Here is a 26,835-nt window from a genome sequence, read left to right on the forward strand (position 1 = left end):
GTAACTGGTAGCGCACGTGATATAAAAGACAATGTTTCTATCTCGTGCACACTGAAATGGCCCACTAATTGATTACGTTCCCGAGTGATCGTCGTCAGTGTGAAGTAACTGCTGCTCATACTCGCGTCGTGTCAAAGACTTACGTAGACACTGTCGCGGCTAGAGTGGCGTTAGGGCAAGGAATCTACCAAGCCCACCGACTGCTACGTCAGGTCGTAGAAAATGAACGAAAAAGGGTTTATTTACCTTAGTTACACGGCCCCAGTTACGGAAGCCCGCCCCGTGGAGGGGCAAGTTAAACGTCCGAGTTCGTATGAGGACCCTCTTTCCCCTTGCTCGAAAAGTGTCCACTTTTTGATAGTGTAGTCTTTTCTAGGCGAGTCGACTAGGGCATCTGCAGACTGTCCAGCAGCAAATCACACTCCTCGACTCTGTTGCGATACCACGCCCATGCTCGCAACAACCCGCAGTGGTGTTGACGCCTTTGTGGTGTTGAGACGTAACAACACGTTGGAGCTAGAGCTTTGCCCGCGACTGCATGCAGCGTGCAAAACATAAAAAGTAGCTTTATTGTACTCTTATCGATCGTGGTACACTACAATCACACGGCCATCGAGGTTTGAAAAAACAGGGTAAAATGCAGCAAAATGTATGGCGGCAGCACGCAGAACAAATATGATACTCGTCTTTAAAAAATAAAAAAGCATATACTAGATGCCGTCTAACATCTTTCATAAAGTGCCTCACGCCTAAAGAAACGTGCATAGTTATGCAGGCCTCGCAGGAGAAAGCTTGGCCAAGCACGACGTTGCAACTGCAGTGAAGCAGGCAACGCTGCGACTGCGTGTAAGCAGACGGTGCCGCAGGGTGCTCTCGCTGAATTATCTCCGCGGTAGATTTTCGTGATCTGAAATGTGATCGCATCACAGAAGACACACCCACACTCAGAGACGGCAAGACGGCTGCAGCGCTTTCGGGACCAGCCGCAAACGAGCTGTGGCGTGCTGCTGAGCACGCTGCGGTTCCCGCACCATCGTAACAAAAACATGGCGGCCGTCTACAGGCGCTGGAAATTTTGGTCTATAAGCCACGTGAAAGCTCCGTTGTAATTGTCCATTCGATTCGAATCTGTCGCAGAGCGCTTCATTCACTTGCCGATTTATATGCTAAAAAAAATAACCGACGATTACGATACTCCCTAAGAGAAAATTTGAGCGCAGCTCTGTAAGTGTGTTTAAGATGGCGTACGGTTTACTAACAGGAAACAAGGTTCAAAGCAGCAGGCATTATTTTTATTTTTTTGCCGTTCAGGAAGCCCCTGGCTGCACGTGCTCGTGAGCACGGGCTTCCTCCAGGAAGGAGGCGCTTCTTCTTCTTCGATCCGAGACTGTGCTGAGATTAATTCAACACACTCCCGGCCGCCAAATCACTCGTTTAGCTCGAGCGAATAAAGTTTTTGTATTGGTCAGGTGGTAATAACTCCTTGCTGTTGAATCTTGCAAGAGCGGGTATGGCCATCAACACCTTTGTAGACTTCAAGAACCCTTGCAAGTTCCCACATTTGTCGATGTAATTTCTCGGCGTGGACTATGACGATATCTCCTGTCCTTATTTCGTTGGTGGGTCTTCCATGGGAAAAGTGCGCTGATCGAAGTTGCAGCAGATATTCTTTCGTCCACCTCTTCCAGAAGTTCTCAGTTAGGCGTTTCCTGTAGGCGTGTCGTCGGACAGCTTCCGTGGGCGTAAAGTCCACTGACACGTCGTTGCTGCCCTGTGGTAGCGTCATTAGTCTCCGTCCTACGATGGGGTCTGCTGGTGTTAATGCACCAGGTTCTTCGCTGTCCGACTCAACGTAGGCGAGAGGCCTCGAGTTCCCGACCGCTTCAACTTCCGTAAGCACAATCATCAGCTCTTCAAAGTTAAGTCGAGCTTTGCCCAGAATCTTTCTCAGTGGAAGCTTGATCGCCCTGACCAGACGCTCCCACCTGCCGCCCTACCATGGTGCGCCGCAGGGAAGAATAAATTTCCAAGTGATACTCTCCTGGCTCAAGTATGCCGTTACGTCCTCTTGGGAAAGCAACCTGAAAAGCTCTAAGTCTTTTGACGTCTTCTTAAATGTTCTTGCGTTCTCTGAATAAATCACGTGAGGTAGACCCCTTCGCGCTACAAAGCGTCGTAAAGACCTGAGAAATGCTTCTGAGGTCATGCTGGAAACCAGTTCCAGGTGCACTGCTCGTGATGTGGCACATGCGAAGAGCGCTATGTAATATTTTGTTTCTCCGGCTTCAGTCACAACAAATAGTGATCCTGCGAAGTCAACTTCAGTGACTTCGAATGGGTTCGTCGGCCTTACACAATGACGTGCTATAGGATCAGTTAGAGCGTCACCAGGGCCAATTCTGAAACGTCTGCACGTCTAGCAGCCGTGTATGACTTTCCTCACTAATGTTCTTGCCCGGCAGATCCAATAGGCCTCTCGCAACTGTAGCACGGTATCTCTCGCGCTTTCGTGTAGTATTTCATAGTGTGCTTGCATTGACAGTAATGTAGAAAAGTGATGATCGTGCGGGAGGATGACTGGGTGTTTTACCTCCCCGTATGTGTCAGTGTGCAACAGGTGCCCGCCCACCCAGAGGATGCCGTCAGCATCCAAGGACGCGTTGAGGTCTTTAACGCGAGAGGTTGTCTTTTTTGATGTACCTGTTGAAATCGAACTTATATCTTCGCTGAAGGCTTGCTGCTGTACATGTCTGATCCAATATTTTTCTGCTTCAGTCATCTCTTCGGCTACCAGAAAACCAATGTGCGATCTGTTTTTGAATCGGCAGTGTTTGATGAATCTGAATATCCATGCCGTCACCCTGAACAGCTTTTCGATTGTGCTGTAGCTGTCAATGTCCAGAATCGATGTCGACTTTGTCGCACTGGCGATCGCAACGTGAACGCCAGTCATTTCACAGATTATCCTGCCATCGGTGTTGATGGGCTCTGGGGGTTTTAGTGGCCATATACCTTCTGACTCGCCTAGCCAGTCTGGTCCATGCAGCCACGTATGGATATACAATAACTTATCCATTGAAACTCCACGTGTCAGTAGGTCAGCAGGATTCGCCTGTCCTGGACAATACTTCCACACAGAAGGATCGGTTTTTCCTTGATCTCTTTCACTCTGTTCGACACAAATTGCTTCCACTTCGTTGCGTCACCTTTTATCCATCACACGTAATTGTGGAATCTGACCACATTGTACAGTGCATCTCAAAGTCAGTGAGGGCACTTGAGACGTAATTAAGTAGCCTTGCTCCGATCAAGGCTCCTAGAAGCTCCAGCCGTGGCAGTGTCGTTGTCTTGACAGGTGCCACACGTGCTTTTGCGATCAACAACTCGGACCTCGCTGAGCAGCTCGGTAAGGTGTAGAGCGCTGCGCCGTATGCCGAAGTGCTTGCGTCGCAAAATACGTGCGCCTGTAGCACTTGGGGCGATGTGGTTCCGCTGCCAAGATAACGTGGTATGGAAATATTCTGCAAGACTGGTAGTTCATGTCATTCATGTCATTCATGTCATTCCTCACCTATTCATGTCATTCTTCTAGCAGATCCTGAGGTAGCTGCTCATCCCAGCCTATTCCACGTGTCCAGAATTTCTGGAAGAAGATCTTGATGGCAATGGTGAACGGCGCAACAAATCCCATTGGGTCGAATATCCGTGAAGCAGCTTGAAGAACGAACCGCTTGGTATCATCTTTTTCTTTCATAAATTCGAGAAGGCCCCTCAAAGAAAAAGCGAAAGTATCCGTGTACGGATTCCATGCGATTCCAAGTACGTTCACGCTTGTGTCGTGGAGGACCGCCAGTTATTTGCCTGCCGACTGTTCCTCATGCTCCAATGCGTTAATCAGACCATCTGCGTTGGTCGTCCATTTCCTTAGCGTCATTCCTGCCTCCTGCATAACCTCTTTGGATTCGCGGCAGATTTGAAGTGCTCCTTCATCTGACTCTGCTCCAACCCCTAAATCATCTATGTAGAATGACTCGCTGAGAAGTTTCGCGGTACTGGCTTTGCTTGAAGGCATACTCTTTAGGTGATGGAGTATAGTTTTCGTCAGTAGGAAGGGGCTACATGTTGCTCCGTATGGCACTCGCGTCATCCTCCACTCTTGAATCTCCTCTTCGGAGAAACGCAGTGCTTTTTTTTTTTCAAACCAGAAGAATCGAAAGGCATCTGTATTCTTATCTGCTATTGAGATTTGAAGGAATCATTTCTCAATGTCAGAGCTATACGGTGCGTTCTGAAGCGTAATAGTACGCTCACCAGATCCTAGTACAATTTTTCACCCTTTTCGAGGCATTCATTTAATGTGAAGCACCCTTTGGCGTGCGAAGAAGCGTCGAAAACTATTCTGACTTTGTGGTTAGTGCGCGCTCTCGGATCACTTCCCTGTGCGGCATGTAATGAACCTCTGTCAGATCCAGGGGTGTCCCTTCAACAATCTCCACATTTAGAGCCCGCAGGTACTCCCGCATGGTGTTGTCAGACGTCTCTAAAAATCCTTGCTTGCTCGAGTCGGGAGATAAGTTTCCAAAGTCTTGTTATTGCGACTTGCTTGTTGTCCGAAAGCTCGACCTCTTCCTTCCAGGGCAACATCACTTCGTATCTTCCGTCCCTAAGACTGGTGGTTTCTTCGAATTTCATCAATAATGGACTGAGCCTGCTCTGATTGTCAACGGCGTCTGATATTCCCACGCTCTCGAGTTCCCAAAATGAGCGGAGGAATTTTTCGCTCTTATACACTCGTCTTCAGTACGCAGACCATGATCCGCGAAGCTGTTATATCTGATGCCATGCAGTTGGTGTTGCGTTGAAGCGTCCACCCTAGCGTAGAGTGATAGCAATCAGTGTCTCATTGTTCTCGCATCGAGTGACTTCACCCGTCATCACAGACCATATTTAGTCGGAACCGATGAGAACGCTTATGCCTGCTTCCCCGACAACGGATTCGTATAGTCGGTGATCAGCGATATCCTTTCCAGACTTATGAATTTCCGCGACGAACGGTGAGCTGTTTGTACTTGCCTCGATACCTTGGCATATGTGTGGAATTTCTATCGCTTGCAAGCCAACTTTCATATCGGAGAACTGGCTCCGCAGACGGAGCTGCACAACACGCCGCTTCTGCGCTGCTCGATTCGACTTGCTTGCAAACGTATTGAGCGCAATGATGGTAGAGCCCACACACTGCAACTTCAGCTGTCGTGATAGCCGTTCTGTGACGAATGTGCGCTGACTGCCTCCGTCTATGACACCTCTGATATATCGACAGGTGACGTCTGTTACTGCCCAAGATCGGAACGTCTCCAGGAGGACGCTCGTCGATGAATCCTCGATAGTACGCCGATCTTTCCCTAAATATGCGCACACAGTCGTGTTTGTGCTTGGATTACTTGTTGGTATTCTGGCAGTTGTTCTGCCGTTTTCCCGTGTCTCCTGGCTTACCTTTTGCGGATCACACACACTCGTCGAATGACGTCCTTTGCAGGTAGAGCAGGTAACCTTGCGTCTACAATCACACGCCCTGTGACCTTTAGTCGTGCATCGAAAGCACCTCACACCTCCTGATAAAATTTACTTCTTTTCCGATAGTGGGAGATCAAGCGCGCAGTCTTCCGTGGAATGTCGACTCGACTTACAGAACACACAGTTCTGAGGTGCTTTCGTAGTGTTGTTGTGGAGAACTGAAGACGTGGGTTTCGAGTCACGAAAATGGCGAGATTTGTTTGGCGCATTCTCGCTTCCTGGATTCGCAACTGGCTTTTCTCTAAGCTCTCCAACTCGATGGACAGGAAATTTAATAGGCGTTCCAGCTCCGTGATAGACGCTGCATTACTGCTATCACTTGTCGCCCGAATGGCGCAAGACTGGTGGTACTGTACCACTATATCGTGTGGTGAAGCCCACAGCAACAGGTCGCACAACATTGTGGAAAAGGACACCTTGCTCACCTCCAGGGTCTCCAGTTCGCGGATGTTGATGACGATCTTGTCGTACGGCTTGCAAAGAGCTGTCGGGTCACTTGAACGGACCGAAGGCAAAGTGCGAAGCCTAGAGAAGTACTCTTGTTCGAGTTTCGTTCTATCGCCGAAGCGTTTCTTCACTATATCGACGGCGTCCTTGTAGCAAGCTTCTGTTGTAGGCAGTCTGACCAGGCAGTCATAGCTGAGGCTGCGTCGCCTCTTAGAAAGAACCTCAGGTAGCTAAACTTGTCCATCGCTGTGAGGTTTCCGTTGCGGTGAGTCATCTGGTCGAATTGTTCCCAGAAATCGTTCCATCGACACAGATCACCATCAAATGGGGCGACGGTAAGCTTGGGTAGCTTAGCTCCAGAGACTCCCGCTGTACTGACTGTCGATGAAGCCCGAAGCTCCGGTGTCGATGACGTGACAACACGGTCTCGCTTGCTAAGCAGCTTACTCATGACGCTGGTAGTGTTGTCCTCGTATTCCACAACGGTGTTGTATTCTTGCTCAAACTCTTCATCAACTATGTGGCTCCCTAGCTCCTCGTTGAGTTTGTTCAGCTCATCGTTATTCACATTGAGAAGTCCGTAAATAGTGTTGAGCTGATCTACGGTGGCTGTTTCATCGCTGAGAAGACCTCTTGCCTCGTTGATAAGCCTGGTGTTCAGAGATCGTCTCGACGTCCGCTTCGATCGGAGCCTCTCCATGATGGTCAGTTCACTCGTAGACTTCCGTGGTCTCCGATAGCAGATCCCGGGTTTCGGCACCAAATGTTTAAGATGGCGTACGGTTTACTGACAAGAAGCGAGGCTCAAAGCATCAGACATTCTTTTTATTCTTTGCCGTTCAGGTAGCCGATGGCTTCACGTGCTCGTGAGCACGGGCTCCCTCTAGGAAGGAGGCGCTTCTTCTTCGATCCGAGTCTGTGCTGAGATTAATTCAACAAGTGTCTTCATTTCGCGATATCCCGCACCGAGTGGCGGAACCGCGATGCACGGTTCTATATATGGACTGGCCACTCAGTTGCCGCTTCCCCACAACTGCAGCTTTATTCAGCCGCAATTTTACCGAGAAACGCTTGCTGCGCACTGTTTGGATCGCACCGCTGGTACGATCTGTTGGGAACTCGGCGCTGACGCCCGTGGTTGTACCTGGGTCGCAAGCCCCAAGGGTAGCGTTGGCCTGGCGGCCTGGGGTACAACTGGAAGCATCCGAAGGTCCCGGCAAAGCATGAGTCGACTGGTAACAACAAAACAACTGTTTTGTTGTTACCAGTCGACTCATGCTTTGCCGGGACCTTCGGATGCTTCCAGTTGTACCCCAGGCCGCCAGGCCAACGCTACCCTTGGGGCTTGCGACCCAGGTACAACCACGGGCGTCAGCGCCGAGTTCCCAACAGATCGTACCAGCGGTGCGATCCAAACATCTGGTGGCAGTGGTGGGATCGCCTCCGACTTCAAACAACTGTCTGCCAGCGGTGAGATCGCGACAACGGAGGCCTTCTCTGTGCGCTGCGCTCAAGAAACGTCGAGGGACGCCCGACTTCGGTTATGAGCATCATCGAGCGACATCCCTCCGGACAGCGGATGCAGTCCCCTGTCCATCGGGATCTCCTTTCCCCGGCGGGGCGGTCTGTTGCGTTTCGCCTGCGACACGTGGTTTTGCCGGCGCGACTGCGGCGGGGCGGCAGACATTTTGGCCCGATCGTCGTCGCCGCAACGCTCCCCGCCAGGTGTTTCCAGGCGCGACTGCGGCGATGCGATCGGGCCAAAATGTCTGCCGCCCCGCCGCAGTCGCGCCGGCAAAACCACGTGTCGCAGGCGAAACGCAACAGCACGCTTTGCGCGAAGGCGAGCTTTCTGGATCTTTCCTTTCTCCTGGACGGCCGGTGCTGCCACTATCGCGGACGTGAGCGCAATCTGGTGGTGCTTCAAGGTGGCTTCCTCCGCTTTCCTCCTCATGCTTCCTCTGCACCTTCCTCCTCCGCTTTCCTCCTCGCGGTCTCTTCACTCTCGCCGTATTTAATCACCCGCTGCGCTCGGTTACGCCGAAGTACAGAGCCGAGGCACGCCAATGCTCAACGGAGGAACGGGCGCCTAAGAGTTGCGCTCTAAAAACTGAGTGCAGCTAAAGTTCATCGTGAAACAATGTGCTGCTCCTTCGGCCACGAGGCACGCGTACAGGCAAAAATACCTAAAAGTGTGCATGTCATATTGTGCTATGTTTGTCTTGTTTATGTGCAGATGTGAGATTTAAATTTCGACAAGGGCAAATGTCTTCAACAGCGCCTTGAGAGACAAGTACTCTTGTTGAAAGATTGACTCCAGCCTTCTGTTTTTCGTCCGCGATTCATTATATGGAGTCACACGAGCTGCAATTTTTCTTTTAGTCTAACTGGACAAAGGAATTCTCGCGCATTTTTCAAGCTTACGGGTCGGCCCACCTGACGAGAAAAGCATACCATCACTACACGCATACACTGCAGCTTAACTCAGCTCCTTCCCGTCCCAAGCTCCACCTCTCAATTTGCGTGATCTTGCTAGCTTTCTTTTTAGAGCGCAGCTCTTTGGCGTCCGTTCCTGGGTTTCGCGTCGTCGTCGGCGTTGTCGTCGGCCTCGTAACCAGCTCCGCCCCCCTTTCATCCCCCCAGCGCTAGCAGCGACCGACTGATACCGCTGGATGCCGCTGACGCCGCTAGAGAGTCAAGATAACGTGACTGCATAGAACACCGTCGCCGCCATGCAGAAAGAGGAGGAAAGGGTCCCCCCCCCCTGTTCTTGTGTGGCGGATAGGGTGCTCTTCAGTTGCCGACGCGCCGGTTATTTCACGTAGGCCCCGGCACGTCGACGAATACGTGACCACCTTCCCACGGCTAGACCTGGTTCTTAGCGCTGCGGAAGCGAGGGTATCATATTGTTTGTGTCGGCATCGGCGGCGTTGTCCCTGAAACCAACTCCGCAGCTGGGGTTGACTCACTATCGGCGTCAGCGGCATCAGTCAGTCGCTGCTATCTCTTCCCTCCTCCCTTTATCGTGTTGTCCGCTTGCTGGGCGCGCTTCTGCCCCCATCGTTTGCCGCTGGGTGTACACGCCGCCCCCCTCCCCCCTCTTCCTGCGAGTCTCCGGTTGTCAAAGCGCCGGCTCGAACTTAATTCCTTTCTTCGCTCCTCCTCCAATGCAACCCCTGTGCGGTGGCAATCAGAGAGCCAGATCGGTGGCGGCGGATCTGTATATGTGCACCGCCCGAGCCGAAATTGCCGCTGCCGTTCGCCCTGTGCGGTGGCAATCAGAGAGCCAGATCGGTGGCGGCGGATCTGTATATGTGCACCGCCCGAGCCGAAATTGCCGCTGCCGTTCGCCACTGCGAAATTATCTGCCAGTTCTTTCTGAGCCATGAGCGAGACGACCGATGGAAGTCCTCCGTCTGCTGCTGCTGCTGCTAAACGAGCTGCCAGAGCAGAGGCCCAGCGCCGTCGCCGTCAGAATCCAGAGGTGCGTGCCGCCGAAGCAGAAGCTTACCTAGTGGAGTCTTTGTTAAAGGAATACGTGTGAAAAATAAAAAAAAAATTCTGTGATCGCGCATACATGTGTTGCTCGATTTCTTTGCCTCAATCTATCGAAAAGGTGAAACAGCTTATTTGCTGCGCTCAAATTTCGCATTAGGAAGTAACGTAATCGTCGGTAATTTTTTTTCTTCGAAGTGACAGGAAAAAAAAACAAAAATTGCGGTAATAAATTTTGCATTCAAACCCCCCATTGCCCGTACATTTGCATTTAGTTCGAGTCGAAAATTTCACTGCTTTCAAAACCATGAAGTCCTACAAAAGAACAACCCAATTTTCAGCATAAGACGGGGGGGACATGACTAAAGGAAAGACGCCGCCGACAACACGACAAGAAGCGATCGCGAACTTGCATGACACACCTCAGAAGAAAAGTGAATGCCGGGCAGTCAGGCAGGGCACGTCCTTGCATACCTCGTTCTCGAGGGGTCAGTTCCTGCTCTTTCTGTGTGACCAGCCGGAGTCTTCGAAGCCGCCAGTGTCCGAGTCGTCCTGGTCGCCCATCATGGGCCGGTGGGCCGGCGTGTCGCCGTTCGCCCGAGAGTTCTGCATCGGGTACCAGCCGCCGTTGATGGTCGCTGCACAACCGAAACAGTCCACCTCGGCATGTGTTTACACCAACCAGCGACGATATCCTGATAGAGCACCTAAAACCATACAGTTTCAGGCTCCCTAACCTAACCTTACACGTATTCATGGTGCATCAAACACCAAGTTGTAAAACGAAAACGATGCGGATGACACCAGCTGTGTGTTCTATAGCAACAACCAGGAAAAGCGTCCCTTATAATCATTGCTCCTAATTACTGTAATAAATTAACTAAATGTTATTTATTATTCTTACGGCAGACATCTCAATACTAAGCTTTCTTACACATTCGACAACACCGATTTCAATTGTTTGCGGTGCGCTATCTCTTGAACGGCTCTTCATTCCGCGTTCGGAACATCAAAAGAAAGCGAGAGAGAGACTGCAGACTTGAGCGACATTGTAGCATCACAACCCAATTTCTAGCGAAGCTATTTCTTGCGACCAGTTGCACTAAAAATTTCACCTTGCCTGTACTTAAATTACACAATTCAATACGGTGCCCCTATATGACTGGTACGTTTGAAACCTTCCAGCATATAACGCACTCGGACACATGGTAAAGACTTTTTACAAACGCAGTCATAGGCGCCGACTAGCGGGGAGGAGGGGGGGGGGGGGCTAAGCCCTCCTCGGCGATGCCGAAGCCTACCCCCCGCCCCCCTAACGCATCATTGCCAGAGTTTTGTCACCACCATCATTTGAGGTTTCTTTTGGCTTGCCTCGACCTTTTCAATTAAAACGTTATTTTGGCTAATAGCTTACTGCATCATCGTTTGCGCAAATGTGGACGGATTTTAATTCATAATTTCGCTTTATTTCTACAAATCCTGACAGTAAGAGAACAAGCCTATTAGAAGTATCAGTGGCGGCTGTTTCATCCGCATGTTCTCACTCCAACATTGTAAGCACCATTCACATACGCAATATATTTAAATATATACACACGACAAACTTTATTATATTTTTAAGGAGAAGGAGGTAGCCAATTAGCAATTATTTCTGAAGGTATGGATAGCTTACGCCTAAAGAATAGATACGTTGCAGTATGTTAACCTCGCTTAAAAATGCTTTGCGTGTTTTTTTACCTTGAAAAAAAAAAAAACCTGTACACTGTAGTGACTTCTCCGGCAGAGTTTTTTGTCAACAGCATGCGAAATGCACGTGAATTATGTGTGTCTCAGCATCGCTCCTCTTTCCAGTAAGCAAAACTAACAACTCATTAAAAAGCACTTCTAATAATTTACATATATTAGGGATGTAAACATCCTGACTTGCATGCAGAGGCCGTAAATATATACAAGGTGCATAATTACTGTGTTTAGCGCAAAACAACGGACACAAGAAAGACCACGGGACAAGGCGCTGGGTGTCCAATTAACTATCATGCACCAATATATAAAAAAATCGATGCGTTACTCGAAAAAAAAAACCCAGTGCTAATTGTTTCCTGTACAGTGCAGTAGCTGCCAGCAATTTTTTGTCCCTGAGATTGAATCAGGTAATTGTAATTATTTATCTAACTCGAGACGTCCTATCATAATTATCACAGTGCGAATGAGCCATTTGTAGGCACCAGCCAAGGAAGAAACGTCTAACTGCGGCATTTTGAGCGACATACTAATTGCGTACTATTTTTTCCGGCTGGTAAATAAACCGTACGAAATATGACGAATTCCACGTGACTGCGCTCACACCCGCATCATAAGCAGCGCCCTCGAACAAGGCTCCTTCTGAGTTAGCCAGAACAAAATAAAGGAAATAAAGAAAAAAGTCACAGCCCAAGCACTCCGTACAGATGGTTAACCAGCGAAGCTGAAACGTGCGGCCCCGTTGTTTGTCACTGGGTTAATCACGACGGTTCATTAAATGACGGCTTGGTAGGCTGCCCGATCCTCTGTAGGCAGTTGTTGCTTGCGCAGGGCTGCACGAGCCTGTTCTTGTGCCCGGGCTGCAGCATCAGGACAGCGTAGACGAGCTCGTTCCCGGTTCTGCTCGCGGCGTTGCTGATCGAAAGCTGCCTGCTCCTCAGGAGTACCGTTGTCAGATGGGAAGAGGACTTGGCAACCAGAGGCGCCGCGTCCCAGAGCTTTCAGTACGTATGTAGTATGTAGTACGTATGACGCGTGGCCTACCCATTTCGGAGCCGGAGAGAAACTGCTGCGCGCCCGCTCGGCTGCGACGGAGATCAACGACGTCACTGCTGGCGCAGCCAATCGCGCGCCTCTCTTTGGCTTTTTCCTTTCGTGCATTCGCATGGGGTTGCGCCGGAGGAGTTTTCGGTGTACAAGCGGCAGAGGGACGGACGGACGGATCGGATAGCCATATACAGCTTCGCTGTAAAACCTTGTGATCGAGTCAGTGCCTTATCTGCCGCGCCTCGGCCGAAGTAACATGTCGCGCCTGACGTTAGTTCGAAACAAGCTGTGATAGCTGTTGTCTTAGCGTAAATAAAGCGCACGGATGTTTTTTTTTCCACAAAATTTATCACCACAAAAGAGAATTGACAACGTCAGTGCAAATGTTCAACGGTTCGTTTTCTTTCGTCCCAGTGGCAATGTCTTTCTCTAATGAGCGGAAGGTAAAAATGATCCTTGCCTTGGAAACTGCAAATGACAAGAGGAAGGCCGCAAATATATAACGGTCATGGAAGTGTGGCTGCAGACCAAACGCGTCGACTATCATCAGAAATGATGAAAACCTGAGACAAACATGCAGCTTCAAGAAACAGCGGCGTAGGATTGCATCTCTGAGTCCTAGCCTACGTTCTAACATTTATGGCCTCAAACTCTCATGCTAGCTTGCGGGGCCGTGACCGCTGTTAGGAATAGCCTGCCGAGGCGGCAACATGCAAGTTTTCGCAGCCAGTTCCAGCTGCGAGCGTGGCGAAATTCCCCGAAGATACCATGGAAGCCTTCAACACCTGCCGCGGTGACTCGTTTCGTAGGGACCGCGAGGTGCCGCGTCAACAAACCCTCGGCGCCGCATGACTGAACGCTATCAGCTATTGTTAGTGAAATCACCAACGCCTTCACGGTTCGACTGAAGCAGGGGGATTTCCTGGAAGGAGATGCCTTGCGGTGCCTTTTCACGGGCCTTTGAAGACGCCAGACAATGGGCTGCGGCGGAGGCCACTGTGCGAGGTCTGCTCTGGAATTTAGAGGCGCCGGCTGGGGTCGGGCGTGAGCACCTGGCTACGGGGACGCAGGACAATGGACAACACGACGGCCGCGTTGTGAAGGTCAGCTCCGAGTGCTGCAAAGGCCGTCGGCCCTCGGAGGGGGCACTGAAAACAGTGTGTGCGTAAAACGTCCCGCAGAGAGGCGGCTTGTTTACGATGGCGTCGACCGTTTTGCCTCACCTAGGGATCTAGGGGACACGAAGTGTTTAAAAACGGCAGTTGTCGGCTGCTAGTGCGTGCTCGTCGTCGTGTTCTGTGCTCGTCAATGTACTCGTGAGCTGTGTGCTCGTAAGCTGTGTACTGTATGCTTCGTCTTGCGGGCTCCATTTGGGAGTCACGCTAGACTGTGTAAATGTATCCCATGTTCAAAAATAAATCCTGCTCGCCTAGTCCTGTCGCCCCAAGTTCCTCTGATCGTCCTACAACCCCGACTCCAAATCTTACACCGCCCAGGTACCAATTTCCAAATCATCAGTTTGCAGGATTCTAAACGACGGCCTTTCACCCATACCACCTTAACCAGCACCAATGCTTAAAAGATAGGGACCTGTAGAATCGTCTAGATTCCTCTAATTGGGCCCTCACAAAAGTCGATGAGTCACCGGGCTTTTTGAGCAACGTCATGTGCACAGGTGAAGCCAATTTTCGCAGAAACGCCCAGGTAAATTTGCATAATGCACACTATTGGAGTAACTACAATAGCCCAATCGGCACGAGTACCAGTGGTCGTTCGATCTGTGGTGGCGAATTTACGCCGGTGCTATAATCGGTCCCATCTTTTTCGATCACAGACTGAACTGGAAAGCCATACGTGGACGAAATCCTTGAAGGAGTGGTGGATGAGTTTCTCCGCGAAGTCCCGCTGACACGTCTTGTACTTCTGTGTTACCAGCAGTGTAGGTTGCGAGCAAACAGTGTCAGGCGACCTGAAAACTGGCTCGATGCGTCTTTTCATGCGCAATGCATTGGAAAGCACGGGCCTGTAAATTGGCCGGCTAGGTCACCTGACCTCTTTCCACTCGATTTCTTTCTCTGGGTTAAGTGAAAGATCGTGCTTACATGATCGAGACGGACGTCAGATTGGCTCAAGACAAGGATCACAGATGTTTGCCGTAGAATTCGAGCGTTGGTTACCAAGAAAGCCACTGAAGATGTGATAAAGCGGACTCAGTACTGCGTAGCTGTAGGAGTGAAGGAGACCTATTCGAACACGTCCTCTAGGCAGCAGCTGCGGTATTCAACGTCGCTTACGTATTCATAGATAAGGGCCCACTGAAATCTGATGTACTTTCTGTTTTGTTTTTCTGCAGGCCGCCCGATTGCCAATTCGGCTAATTTATATGTGGTTACTTAGTTTCTTGAACGCACTGGTTTTGTCTTTTCTCACCACGTGGGCCCGCTTCCTGGTATGTTTATTTCTCTTTTATCTTATGCCAAGAAGCTGTTCTTGCAGACGTATACACTCTGATAAAAACTAAAACCGTCACTTTAATTTTGCTCAAAGCAAGTTTCTGGCGCGAAATGCAGCTGCGCGCGTACTTTGTCGATGCGGTGCAAGCAACGCCGTGATTTTGAAACATACTATGCCAATTACATTGCTTTTCATGTTTCGTGCGTGGTTGGAGCGGCGCTTCGGCCGCGTTATCAAGGGTCTTTTGTTATCAATGTGATCAGCCGGCCTTGAGAGACGGGTAATAAGTGACGTAGAGATGAAGGAATAGCTCCAAAGCCGTGAAGCCTGCTGTTGGTGCTCCTTCCGTACCATTATCAAGGTGATGCGCCGTCTCTTCGGGTTTGCGACAGGCAATGCAGTTGCTTTCAATCAGCTTATTTGAATGCGCTGCTTTATGATGAGGGTGGAAGAGCTGTCACGTGGTATTTTTCATATTTCGTGAGGTTCGTTTGCCAATTAGAAAGAAATTTCACGCAATTACTACGTCGCTGAAAACACAGCAGCTGGATGTCATTTGGGGGTACCTGGAGTGCCTACGAATGCCTCATGGACACTTTGATAATTAGGACAGTACTTCTCGAATTATATAATTAATTGTCAATGTCGACTTAAATTTCAGGAACGAAAGAATAACTGGCGGCTGCTACACTGTACCGAAAACAATATGCACTAGGTTTTCTTCGAGTAACGCAACTGCTCTTTCTTTAAGTTTTCGTGCATGATTGTTGGGGCACCCTGTATGATTCCCTCAGTAACCGAAATGAGGCCAAGCCGGATTATAGCGCTTATACTCGTACCCACAGAAAAGACGAAGCAGTATTAGTGATAGCGAAGTATACGACAATTACACGAAAGAAGATTACACCACCGAGAGACGCCAGATTCTTGGTGTGGGGAGAGGACTCAGGCTGTGGAATTGAACTGTCTCCTTGTATGAGGTCTTGTAAATTCCCATAGGCTCCTGACAGTGGAGTTTCCCGGCGACGGCCGCGCCACCTGTAGCGTCGAAAGCGCAACTCTGGTACTGATACAACTTCAGTCGACGGCGTAGAATCCAGCTGGCGCACGTATTGTTGTTATTACTGCGTGTGATTCGAAACTTCTGAACTACGTGCGCCACCGTCCTGCGGGCAAACGTTCTCATACCACTGTTTTACGATGGCAAATGTGCAAGACATCGCAAACAGCCCAGGAAAAAATAGCGTGGGGACGGCGGTACTGCTGCGTCAAAGGCTGTAACGACCGTGCAGGGCTGCCTGTTCTCCGACTGTACAGATTTCCTGGCCGGCCGTGGTTTTGTTCTTGCGCATCCTTCCTGGAGGATCGCACTAGAAATTATTGTAGTCAGTAGACTGAAGTTTTTGGTCGAGAAAGAGTCTTGCCGGGCAGCCAACTTACATATTTTTGCAAACTGTCCATATCTTAGAGCTATTTATTTTGCTGTAGGAAGCGTACTGCGTGGTGGTTGCAGATGTACTGGCTTGCGTGAGTCGCTGAGCACTTCACGCTGTGTGGCTCTGCTTGGGTCCAGGTTGCCGAATACGGTCACCAGAGTCTTGGCGGCCGGAGCGGCTCAAGGTCGTGCCGGTGCCTCGGCAGTTGTGTACTCTTAGACAAAGGTACCCCACCCCCCTATGGGGTGTATATCTGCGACACAACGATAATCGTCATCTGCCTTGTTTGGGTTTCCTTTCTTGAAAACGCCGCGCCCGCTACTTTCCTATCTGGAATGATATGTCATGCTGATAACGCGCATGCCGTTCGTTACTGGGAAGTACCGGGTTCCCAGCGTTAAAGAAAGGAAATGCGGACAAGACAGATGACGTTTATTGTTGTGTGGCAAGATACAACCCAAAGGGTGTAATTTTGTTTTAGAGTGTAAACAAAGTACTGCAGTTGCTTGGCAGAACATAGCAGTCTAATAACATTTTTGTTCAAGTTGCTTAAAAGAGCCTTTTAATAATTCTAAAGGATATGGCGCCCATCCTCCCTGGCAAATGAGGCTTTGCAAGCTTGTGAAAGCAGCAGCATGGAAGGACACATTTTGTCTGCGGTAACTAAAATGGTTGGATAAGAAGAACTACGCCTAATGCTTAATAAGCCCAGCCATGCCTGCACACTCAATTGAGCTGCTTGATCAAAGCATAATATGATAGTTGAGCGTACTCAGGCCAGACATACGCTGCAGTTGTGTTTGCCTTAATGGTTGTGACACTTCGCCAGCACAGTCTCACCGGCGACTTCTTTCACGCTGTGAACGTGCCCGGCAGCGTAGAGCTTTTCCCCTTTACGACGAATGGCAGGGCGTATCCGACCGTGTAATTTTGAGATTGGTCTGAAACCACATAGCAAAACTTGCGCCATTTGTTCGTTTCAAAACAAGCATGAACATGCGATCACGTTGGCAGATCCGCGAGGGCAGCGTGAGTAGCGTGGTCCGTCAGTGTCAGTTTTAACGGAAGGTGCCGCAAGAGGCGCTGACGATCGCTGCTCGGACGCGCCGCCTGGGCAGTGTCAGGAGCGTATATACGGCTGTGACTTCAGTGAGCAATTCTTCGACAGTGAGCAATTTTTGTCAAGTGTAAAAAAATACACACACACACACACACACACGCACGCACACACGCACATTATATATATATATATATATATATATATATATATATATATATATATATATATATATATATATATATATGGTGTTTCTTCAACGTTCAGAATGCAGGACCCGACGTAACATATCCAGGAAAGCGACGACGAACCTTTCGGAAGTAGGACGTGTTTCAGGCACGTACCCTGGGTGGGGCCCGGGGGGCCCGCCCCCCCACCCTCTCAAAATTAAGGACATACTCCCTCTCCCCGCCCACGCAGCCAATCCTTACACACCTTCCTAAAACGCCGCCAAATAACTGTTATTTGGTGGTCAACATTTTGATGCCTCTTTCACTCCTTTTGCATGACGGTATCGATCGGCACTTCCTGGGGTGTGAAGGCCAGTTTTCTCATCGATTAGGTGCCCGGGCGATTAATTCGAGATGCGTTCAGTGGTCGCCATCTATTCAACGGTCACTCGCATGGCTGTTGCTTCGTTAGTTCAACCTATTTTGTTTAGACTAATCCAGGGACCAGGAAAGGGATTCGGTTCGTAGTCAGCCGGTCTGCATGTTTGAGGAACGAGTTGCAGCCGGAGAGAACGCCAGTTGAAGTTTAACTTTTCCTTTTGCTTCATTATTTTCTCGAGTGGCGGCTCACCGCGACGCTCGTAGATCGTCGGAACCATATACCCGCGATATGGGTTAGATAATGTGCAAATTAAAATAGTGCGAAACAGCGTCCATCATCAAACCATGCAATAACCCTTAAACCCATAAGCAATACGACTGTCACCCGCTACCTCGTCTAGTTTTCCCCTAATTGTACAGCACTTTTTGTGCAAAATTGGCAACTGGAAACAAGAGTCGCAAGTAGTTGAGAAATTAAGCCAAGGCAACAGCCAAACAGGAAGGAAAAATGAAAATTAACACATTTAACCATTGTTTATGAAAACATTTATGGATCACCATCTTTTTATTTAAGAAGGGAGTAGAGAAAACGCTGCCGGAAGTGGAGAACAATACTGTGTATTTGGAATGCCACTTCTGCAGTTATCAGCCACTTCTCTCCTATGCTTATGTAGGTGTTTTGATAACCTTCCGCGGTGGGCGCAGCACGTCTAGAACCGCAGCGTCCTGCGCTCTACGCGGTTTTACGGGACTGGTGACCACGCATCGTTACACAACTTCCCAAATAACAATACGAGTCGGTTTAGGCACTTCACTTGGTAGAGCAGTAAACGAGGGATCCAAAAGAACTGTGATTGTTCCGCAAGTATATATTTCTCTATAATTCTTTCAGAGCTAATAAAAAAAAAACGCCACTATAGTCGGATACAACTTAAGTCTGCAGTGAAGCCCCGCGCACGCCCTCATAACCGTCAGCGACTGTCCCTCCGCGAGGCTGCAAATAATTCGTACTTCAAGCTTTTCGTGTTACCCAAGGAAGGCGATAACCACAAAAATAAAATTATTAGCGCGTATTGTTATACGTTCTCCTTCGCCTAATGTAGTGGAATGGCGAACTCCTAATTATTTATTGAAGTGAAATGAAATTATTGCTTCGCTGCAACTATTTAATGTCAAGTTTCACAACAATTGGCAGTGAAATTTCATGAGTAAAACGGGCTCAGTAGTGAAATGAACTATACTGCACACTTCTCAAGATTTAATTAATTATGGAGTTTTATGTGCCAAAACCACGATCCGATAATGGGGCACGCCGTAATGGGGGACTCCCGAAATTTGGATCGCATGGGGTTCTTTAACGTGCACCTAAATCTAAGTAGACGGGTGTAGACGGCCGCATTTCGTCCATATCGAAATGCGGCCGCCGTGGCCGGAATTCGATCCCGCGACCTCGTGCTTAGCAGCCCAACACCAAAGCCACTAAAGAACCATGGCGGGTAGACTTTTGAAGAGTGAAATGTTCAGACTCCATACGCTTTATCCATGTCTGTTGCATACCTCATTGCTTCCGTCGATGAAAAGAGACTTCAAGAACAGCAGACGCTCCGGAGGTATCAAGTACGACGCCATTTTGAAAAGGCCGCACGACGACGATTTTGTTTGCTTCTGTGATTGGCAGGCGGAGTAACACAACCCCGCGCCATCCGTGTGTCTTGGTTGCCAACTGGTGTTTTCTTTAAGTTGTATGCTACTATAGAAATCTACTACAGGGAGAGGCCTTCGTCCTGCAGTGGACATAAAATAGGCTGATGGTGATAATAGAAATCGTTATTTTGCACTTTCGTTTGTTTACTTGTTCTTGGAAGTGTTCTATCTGCGCTTCTTTCCTGCGCGAGTCCATTCGATGTGGTTCCTAAATTGTTTGCCAAGTAAAGAAGAGGTGTATCTGACAGGCGTACTACCTGTGAGATACACCTTATTTCAATACTCTTTTGCGTGTTTACGCGTCTTTATGGCGAAAGCGGGCGTTATTCTCATTTGTACTAGCGAAGGTACCCCCCCCCCCTCCCATCCCCTTAGCATAGTAATGTTACCTCGGGTTGCACCCCCTCCCCCGAAAAAGATACTGCGTACGTGCCTGACGTGTTGGCTTAACGTTTTCGGCTGGTGCCATGGACCAGCCTTCGTTGACTGTACTCTGACGAAGGCTGGTCCACTGGCCAGCCATAAACGTTAAGTAAACACGTCTTACTTCAAAAAGGTTTGCCGTCTCTTTCCTGCACACACACACACTATATATACATATATATATATATATATATATATATATATATATATATATATATATATATATTGCCACGACCTTGACACAACTGACAGCCACTCGGTGCAATTCGGCGCAACTTGCTAGGCATGTTGGGTTGCTCCCAAAAAGACGACAACGACAAAGGTGCCAGGACAGCTTCATAAAAAGATTTATAGCGTCGACCGAAGTCTTTTGTGGTTTTGTCTGTGACAATGTATATATATGATATCCCGAACAATGCCAAATAGTTCTTCAAAGACTCCTGCTAAGCTAGCCTCACTCGACAGTGTACGGTTGTTCGGAATTAGTAAGCACAAGTAATTTCCCCTGTCCTGTGATTGGTGTCTTTGGTTGTTGGCTTCTTATGGTATGATTAATAAAAACCGGGCCTTAATTCTGCCGAGCGAGGCTAGCTTAGCAGGAGTCTTTGAAGAATTGTGTGGCATTGTTTGGGATATCACTGGCCTTAGTGAGGTTAGAACTGGTGAGGCATATACATTGCTGAATAACGGCCATGTCCTGTGCTACAGAGGCCTCCCAGATAAGTGGCAATACGGGGTAGGATTCCTAATTCATAAGGACACAGCGGGCAACACTGACGAATTCTACAGCATTAATGAGAGTGTAGCTGTAGTCGTAATCAAACTTAATAAGAGGTATAGATTAAAGGTAGTACAAGCCTACGCTCCAACATCCAGTCACGATGATGATGAAGTAGATCAGTTTTATGAAAATGTTGAATTAGCGATGAGAAAAGTGCAAACTCAGTATACTGTAGTAATGGGCGACTTCAATGCAAAAGTGGGAAAAAAGCAAGCTGTTGAACAAGCAATTGGAAACTACGGCGTCGATTCTAGGAAAGCTAGAGGAAAGATGCTGGTAGAATCAGCTTCGATTACTGAACACCTTTTTCAGGAAGCGCTGCAACAGAAAGTGGACCTGGAAAAGCCCTAATGGTGAAGCAAGAAAGAAATTGATTTTATATCTTATGCCGATCCCAGCCTAATGCAGTATGTAGAAGTGATAGGTACGGTAAAGTGCAGTGATCATAGGTTGGTGAGGGCTAGGATTCACCTAAATTAGAAGAGAGAAAGAGTAAAATTGGTCAAGAAGAAACAGGTAAACCTAGAGGCAGTAAGGGTACAAGCAAACAAATTCAGGCTGGTACTTGCTAACAAATATGCAGCCTTAGAACACAGAGATGAAGATGACATAGATGTAATGAATGAAACCGTAACTAGGCTGCCTTCAGAGGCAGCAATTGAAGTGGGAGACAAGGCACCAAGGCAACCAGTAGGCAAGCTCGCCCAAGTAACAAATGACCTAATAAAGAAACGACAAAGAATGAGTGTCCAACTCAAGAGATAAGATAGAAGTCGCAGAATTGTCAAAACTGATCAACAAGGCGAAAATATGTGATATTCGAAACTATAACGCGAGAGAGACTGAAGACGCTGTAAAAAAATGGACGCAGCCTGAAATCAGTGAGAAGAAAACTTGGCATAGGACGAACCAAGATGTATGCACAGAAAGATAAGCAGGGTAATATCATCAGCAATCTCGAAGGTATAATAAAAGCAGCGGAAGAATTATATACTGACCTGTACAGTACCCAGACGACTCAGGAGTAGAACATTCGAAACAATAATGAACAGGATACATAAACTCCTCCTATAACTAGAAATGAAGTCAGAAGGGCCTTGCAAGACATTAAACGAGGAAGAGCGGCAGGAGCAGATGGAATAACAGTCGATTTAATCAAAGATGCAGGATAAATAATGCTTGTGTGAAGAAGAAGACGCGCCTCGCGGTACAGACACATCGCCAACGCGCGGCTCGGCCCCGCTCGCGCTGTTGATTACTGTCGCCTTTTTTGGACAGTGCTTCGGGCTGTCTCGCCGTTCCCGGTCGCCGCGCTTTTGCCTTAGGAGCCGCCAATAAACCTCTTCTCAATTGGTGGAGGTGCTGGGACTCAAACCCCGTCGCTTGTAACCCTGGAGCTGCGATCAAGAACGCTATCGCCCGCCATGACCGACAGCTCATCCCAAACGGCGCCGACGCCACAGTCCGTCACTTGTACCGGCGTTGCACGACAACGCGACCCCAAGATCTTCAGCGGTGCAGACGACGAAGACGTCGAAGACTGGTTGGCGTCATATGAACGGGTGAGCGCGCACAACAAGTGGGATGATCCAGCGAAGTTAACCCACGTCATCTTTTATCTGGCTGGTGTTGCCCAACTCTGGTTTCACAACCACGAAAGTGACTTACCCACATGGTCAATCTTCAAGACAACCTTTACAGAAGTGTTCGGCCGACCCGCTGTTCGCAAACTGCGCGCTGAACAACGCTTGCGCGCCCGCGCACAGCAGACGGCAGAAACATTCACGAGCTACATTGGAGACGTCGTGGACCTGTGTAAACGAGTCAACGCGGCAATGCCCGAAGCTGAGCGAATTCACCATATCCTGAAGGGCATCGATGACGGCGCTTTCCAGATGCTTCTCGCCAGGAATCCGCGCACTGTGTCCGAAGTCGTCAGCCTATGCCAAAGTTATGATGAGTTACGGAAGCAACGCGCTTCGACTCGGCGTGCTCTGGGCAGCGACGACTTGGTGGCAAGCCTTGACAGCATGTACGACCCATGCTCATTACTTCAACGGGTCAAGGACTTCGTGCGTGAGGAAGTTGCCCGCCAACTTTCTTTCGTCCCCTTCACTCAGGAGCCCACCTCCCGTCTTCCAAACACGCTCCGCACTCTCATCTCCGAAGAGGTCGCTCAAGTTGTCCCTTCCGCACATCATCAGCCGCCTGCAGCCACGAATCTCAACTCTGCTCTGGCAGTGCAGCCTGTCGCGACTCCTCCCACCTATGCGCAGCCAGTCCTGCCTGTGGCTGCGCCTCTTACGTACGCGCAGGCAGTACGCAGGCCTCCGCCTGCGTCTTTCGCGACCCATTCCCAACCGGTGCCACCGGAAGCCCATGCTGCATCTTGGACCGCACCGAGAGCTAATCCTTGGAGGACGCCTGATAATCGTCCCATCTGCTATTCTTGCTGCACTCCTGGACACGTCGCCCGATATTGCCGACGTCGGCCTCAAGCGTTCGGCGACGCCTCTCGGCCCTTCCAGTACGGCGGCCAGCCCTTTCGCCAATACGCCACTCCTTCCCACCAACCGTATGCTCGTGCTGACCTTCCAGAATTTCCTTCGCGTCGCTCGCCATCCCCTCGCCGACGCTCGCTCTCCCCAATGCGTCGGCGACCCGCACCACCTGATCAGGAAAACTGAACGTCGCAGTTCACGAGGCAAGAACTGCGCCCCATTCGAACTGTCTAAGTGCTCGTGCCTGTCCTGCTAACGTGGTCGAAATTAGTGTAGAAGGTGTTCCTGCATTCGCTCTTGTGGATACCGGCGCAGCCGTTTCTGTGATAGCCGCCAAACTGTGCCGTTCGCTGCGCAAGGTGACCACGCCGCTTTCGGGACTGTCGCTTCGTACGGCAAGCGCTCAGCACGTCACTCCGCACGCAGCCTGTACTGTACGTGTGCTTATTCACGGCATTGTTTACATAGTCGAGTGCATTGTTCTTCCCACCTGCTCGCCTGACGTCATCCTCGGATGGGACTTCTTATCCCGTCATAAAGCCGTGATCGACTGCGCACGCGCCGAAGTTGAATTTTCCCCTTGTGACGCACCCTTGCACGAAGCTTGTGACCGCCCTTCTAAACTTACCGTGCGCGAGGACACAGATATTCCACCTGGCTCCTTCGCTCTCGTACCCGTCTCTTGCGATGCCATCACTGATGCAACGGTGCTCTTCACACCTTCCGACGTCTTTATGAGCCGTAAATCTCTCCTACTACCCTTCGCAACACTTGACATGGCTGGCGGCTGTAGCAATATATACTTTTGCAATCCCCTCTGTGCGCCTATTACATTGCTCGTTGGTGAATGCCTTGGCATCGTGGAACTCCTCGACTCTTCGTCTTTGGTTGACGTCCCCGCAGACTCTTTTGATGTCGACTCCGGCCAGTCGTCTTCGATTTCCGCGCTTGAAGAGACGTCCAAGGATGCTTTTTCGAGTGCCATCGCCGATACCCTCACACCTGCCGAACGCGCCGACCTTCTTGATCTCCTGCACCACTTTAGAAGTTCATTCGACGTTTCACAACCTCACTTGGGCCGCACGTCGGAAGTGCAGCACTACATTGACACCGGTTCACATCAGCCGTTACGTCAACGACCCTACCGCGTCTCGGCCGAAGAGCGTCGTGTCATTACCACCCACGTCGAAGATATGCTGCGCCGTGACGTTATTCAACCTTCGCACAGTCCCTGGGCATCGCCTGTCGTTCTAGTTCGCAAGAAGGACGGGTCTATTCGCTTTTGCGTCGACTACCGTCGGCTAAATAAGGTAACGCGCAAAGACGTCTATCCTTTGCCGCGCATCGACGACGCCCTCGACAGTCTTCAGGGAGCAGAATTCTTCTCGTCCCTTGACTTGCGTTCGGGGTACTGGCAGGTACCGATGGCTGCAGCCGATCGCGTGTGTGGTTGTCTGTGCCTTTCCAGACTCCGGGGCTTTCCTCGAAACTCGTCCCAAAATTCGAAGGGCCTTACCGAGTCTTGGAGCAAACATCTCCGGTGAATTTTCTAATCGAGCCACTGTCACCACCTGAAGACTTGCGCCGGCGTGGACGTGACATTGTCCACGTCTCGCGTCTCAAGCCCTACCACGACCCTCTGCCTCCCGATTCTTAAGGCGCCAGGATGGCTCTTTTTGTCCGGGGGGAGATTGTGAAGAAGAAGACGCGCCTCGCGGTACAGACACATCGCCAACGCGCGGCTCGGCCCCGCTCGCGCTGTTGATTACTGGCGCCTTTTTTGGACAGTGCTTCGGGCTGTCTCGCCATTCCCCGTCGCCGCGCTTTTGCCTTAGGAGCCGCCAATAAACCTCTTCTCACTTGGAAAACTGGCGGCTCTCTAAACGAAGTGTCTATGGACTGCAAGGGTCCCAGGAAACTGGAAGAATGCAAACAGTATACTAATCCACAAAAAGGGAGACGTTAAAGAATTGAAAAATTTAGCCCCGCTAGCTTACTTCCAATATTATATAATATATTCACCAAGATAATTTGCAATAGAATAAGGGCAACACTCGACTTCAGTCAGCCAAGGGAACAGGCTGGCTTCAGGAAAGGATACTCTAAAGAATGGGTCACATCCCTGTCATTAATCAGGTTATCAAGAAATCCGTAGAGGACAATAAACCTCTCTATATGGCTTTCATAGATTACGAAAAAGCATTTGATTCAGTACAGATACCAGCAGTTATAGAGGCATTGCGTATTCAAGGAGTTCAGACCGCTTACATAAATACCTTGGAAAATATCTGCAAAGATTCCACAGCCACCTTAATTCTAAAGAAGAAAAGTAGGAAGATACCTATAAGGAAAGGGGTCAGACAGGGACACACACTCTATCCAATGCTATTCACTACGTGTTTGGAAGAAGTATTCAAGCTATTAAACTGAGAAGGCTTAGGAGTAGGGATCGACGGCGAACATATCTCAGCAACCTTCGGTTTGGCGATGACATTGTTCTATTCAGCTACACAGCAGACGAGTTAAAACAAATGATTGAGGACCTTAATAGGGAAGGTGTAAGAGTGAAGTTGAAGATTAATGAGCAGAAGACAAATATAATGATGAATAACCGGGCTAAATTTTGCAACACTCGTAATATACACTCTTAACTCTCCAGAGCGCCTATATAACTAATTCATGTCAAAAGCTGCAAAAGATCCATCCACTTTGAACTTTGTCCACGTGTCACCCATTGCCCGGCTGTTATTTTCACTAAACAGAAACAGGGTGCATCCTTTGGCTCATTGAGAACACCGGGCGAACGTCGTTATAACGCATGGCGATACCGAAAGGACGATAAATAGGTCGGTAAGTTCCGGGGCGCATTGCATTTATGATGACCCCTCCACTTCGGCCAAGACGGTGTCAACGCAACGTTCTCTCGGCGCGCTTCCTTCGGAACGTGACCCGCACTGGACGCTCGCGTGCATTCGCGCACAGAGTCTGCATCGTGGACGGCATATTTCTGCCAAGTTCGATCTTGGTGGCGTACTTAGTTATGTAATGGCAGCGGGCTAAGTGTTGCGCCGTTCGTAAAACACACTGATAGTTCTCTGGAGCCCTTGAATACGCAATTTCTTGCAGACGCCGCAATTAGCCCGAATATTTCCAACTTTGCGTACACATGACCCATAATGTGGCACTTACTTTCACGAAATATAAGCAATTTTCCTTGTCTAGTTTTCCAAGGACGCCGGAGAAACCAACTGCAAACATATGGCACATGAAAGTAAGGAAAAAAAACGAGGCTTCAGTAATTATTTGTAACACATCTATTTAAACTAGGAAAACAAAAGTTTCGCCACGCTTCGCACTTAACACTCCAACTAATTTTACCGAATTGGAAGTTGGTGTCCTGCGCAGTTGTCTTAGTACTTTGGGAAATGTAGCGAATCACGGCGGTATAACACTCTGCAACACCCGAATAAGTAACTTTTTACAATGACTTCAGTTAAGTACAGGGATTAAACATTTACGTTTGGCGCGCGGCAGGCTTCTTAGTCCAGCGAAATACAGGCACTCTGCTTACCACGGTTCACCAAGGACAATGGGGAACAGCAATCATATGCTGTGTATAAGGTAT

General features: G+C 49.3%; 1 protein-coding gene across 1 annotated transcript in view; it reads right to left on the bottom strand.

Annotated features, from left to right (window-relative positions):
* Positions 1–26,835, bottom strand: part of LOC142578639 (major facilitator superfamily domain-containing protein 6-like) — a 201,266-nt gene that overhangs the window by 15,729 nt on the left and 158,702 nt on the right. Inside the window, exon 5 of the mRNA XM_075688065.1 lies at positions 9,991–10,154. Within this exon, the coding sequence (XP_075544180.1) occupies positions 10,006–10,154 (149 nt within the window). The 3' untranslated portion in view covers positions 9,991–10,005. The remainder of the gene's footprint in view (positions 1–9,990; positions 10,155–26,835) is intronic.

This window comes from Dermacentor variabilis, chromosome 4 (genome assembly GCF_050947875.1).
Source record: "Dermacentor variabilis isolate Ectoservices chromosome 4, ASM5094787v1, whole genome shotgun sequence".
Taxonomy (NCBI): Eukaryota; Metazoa; Arthropoda; class Arachnida; order Ixodida; family Ixodidae; genus Dermacentor; species Dermacentor variabilis.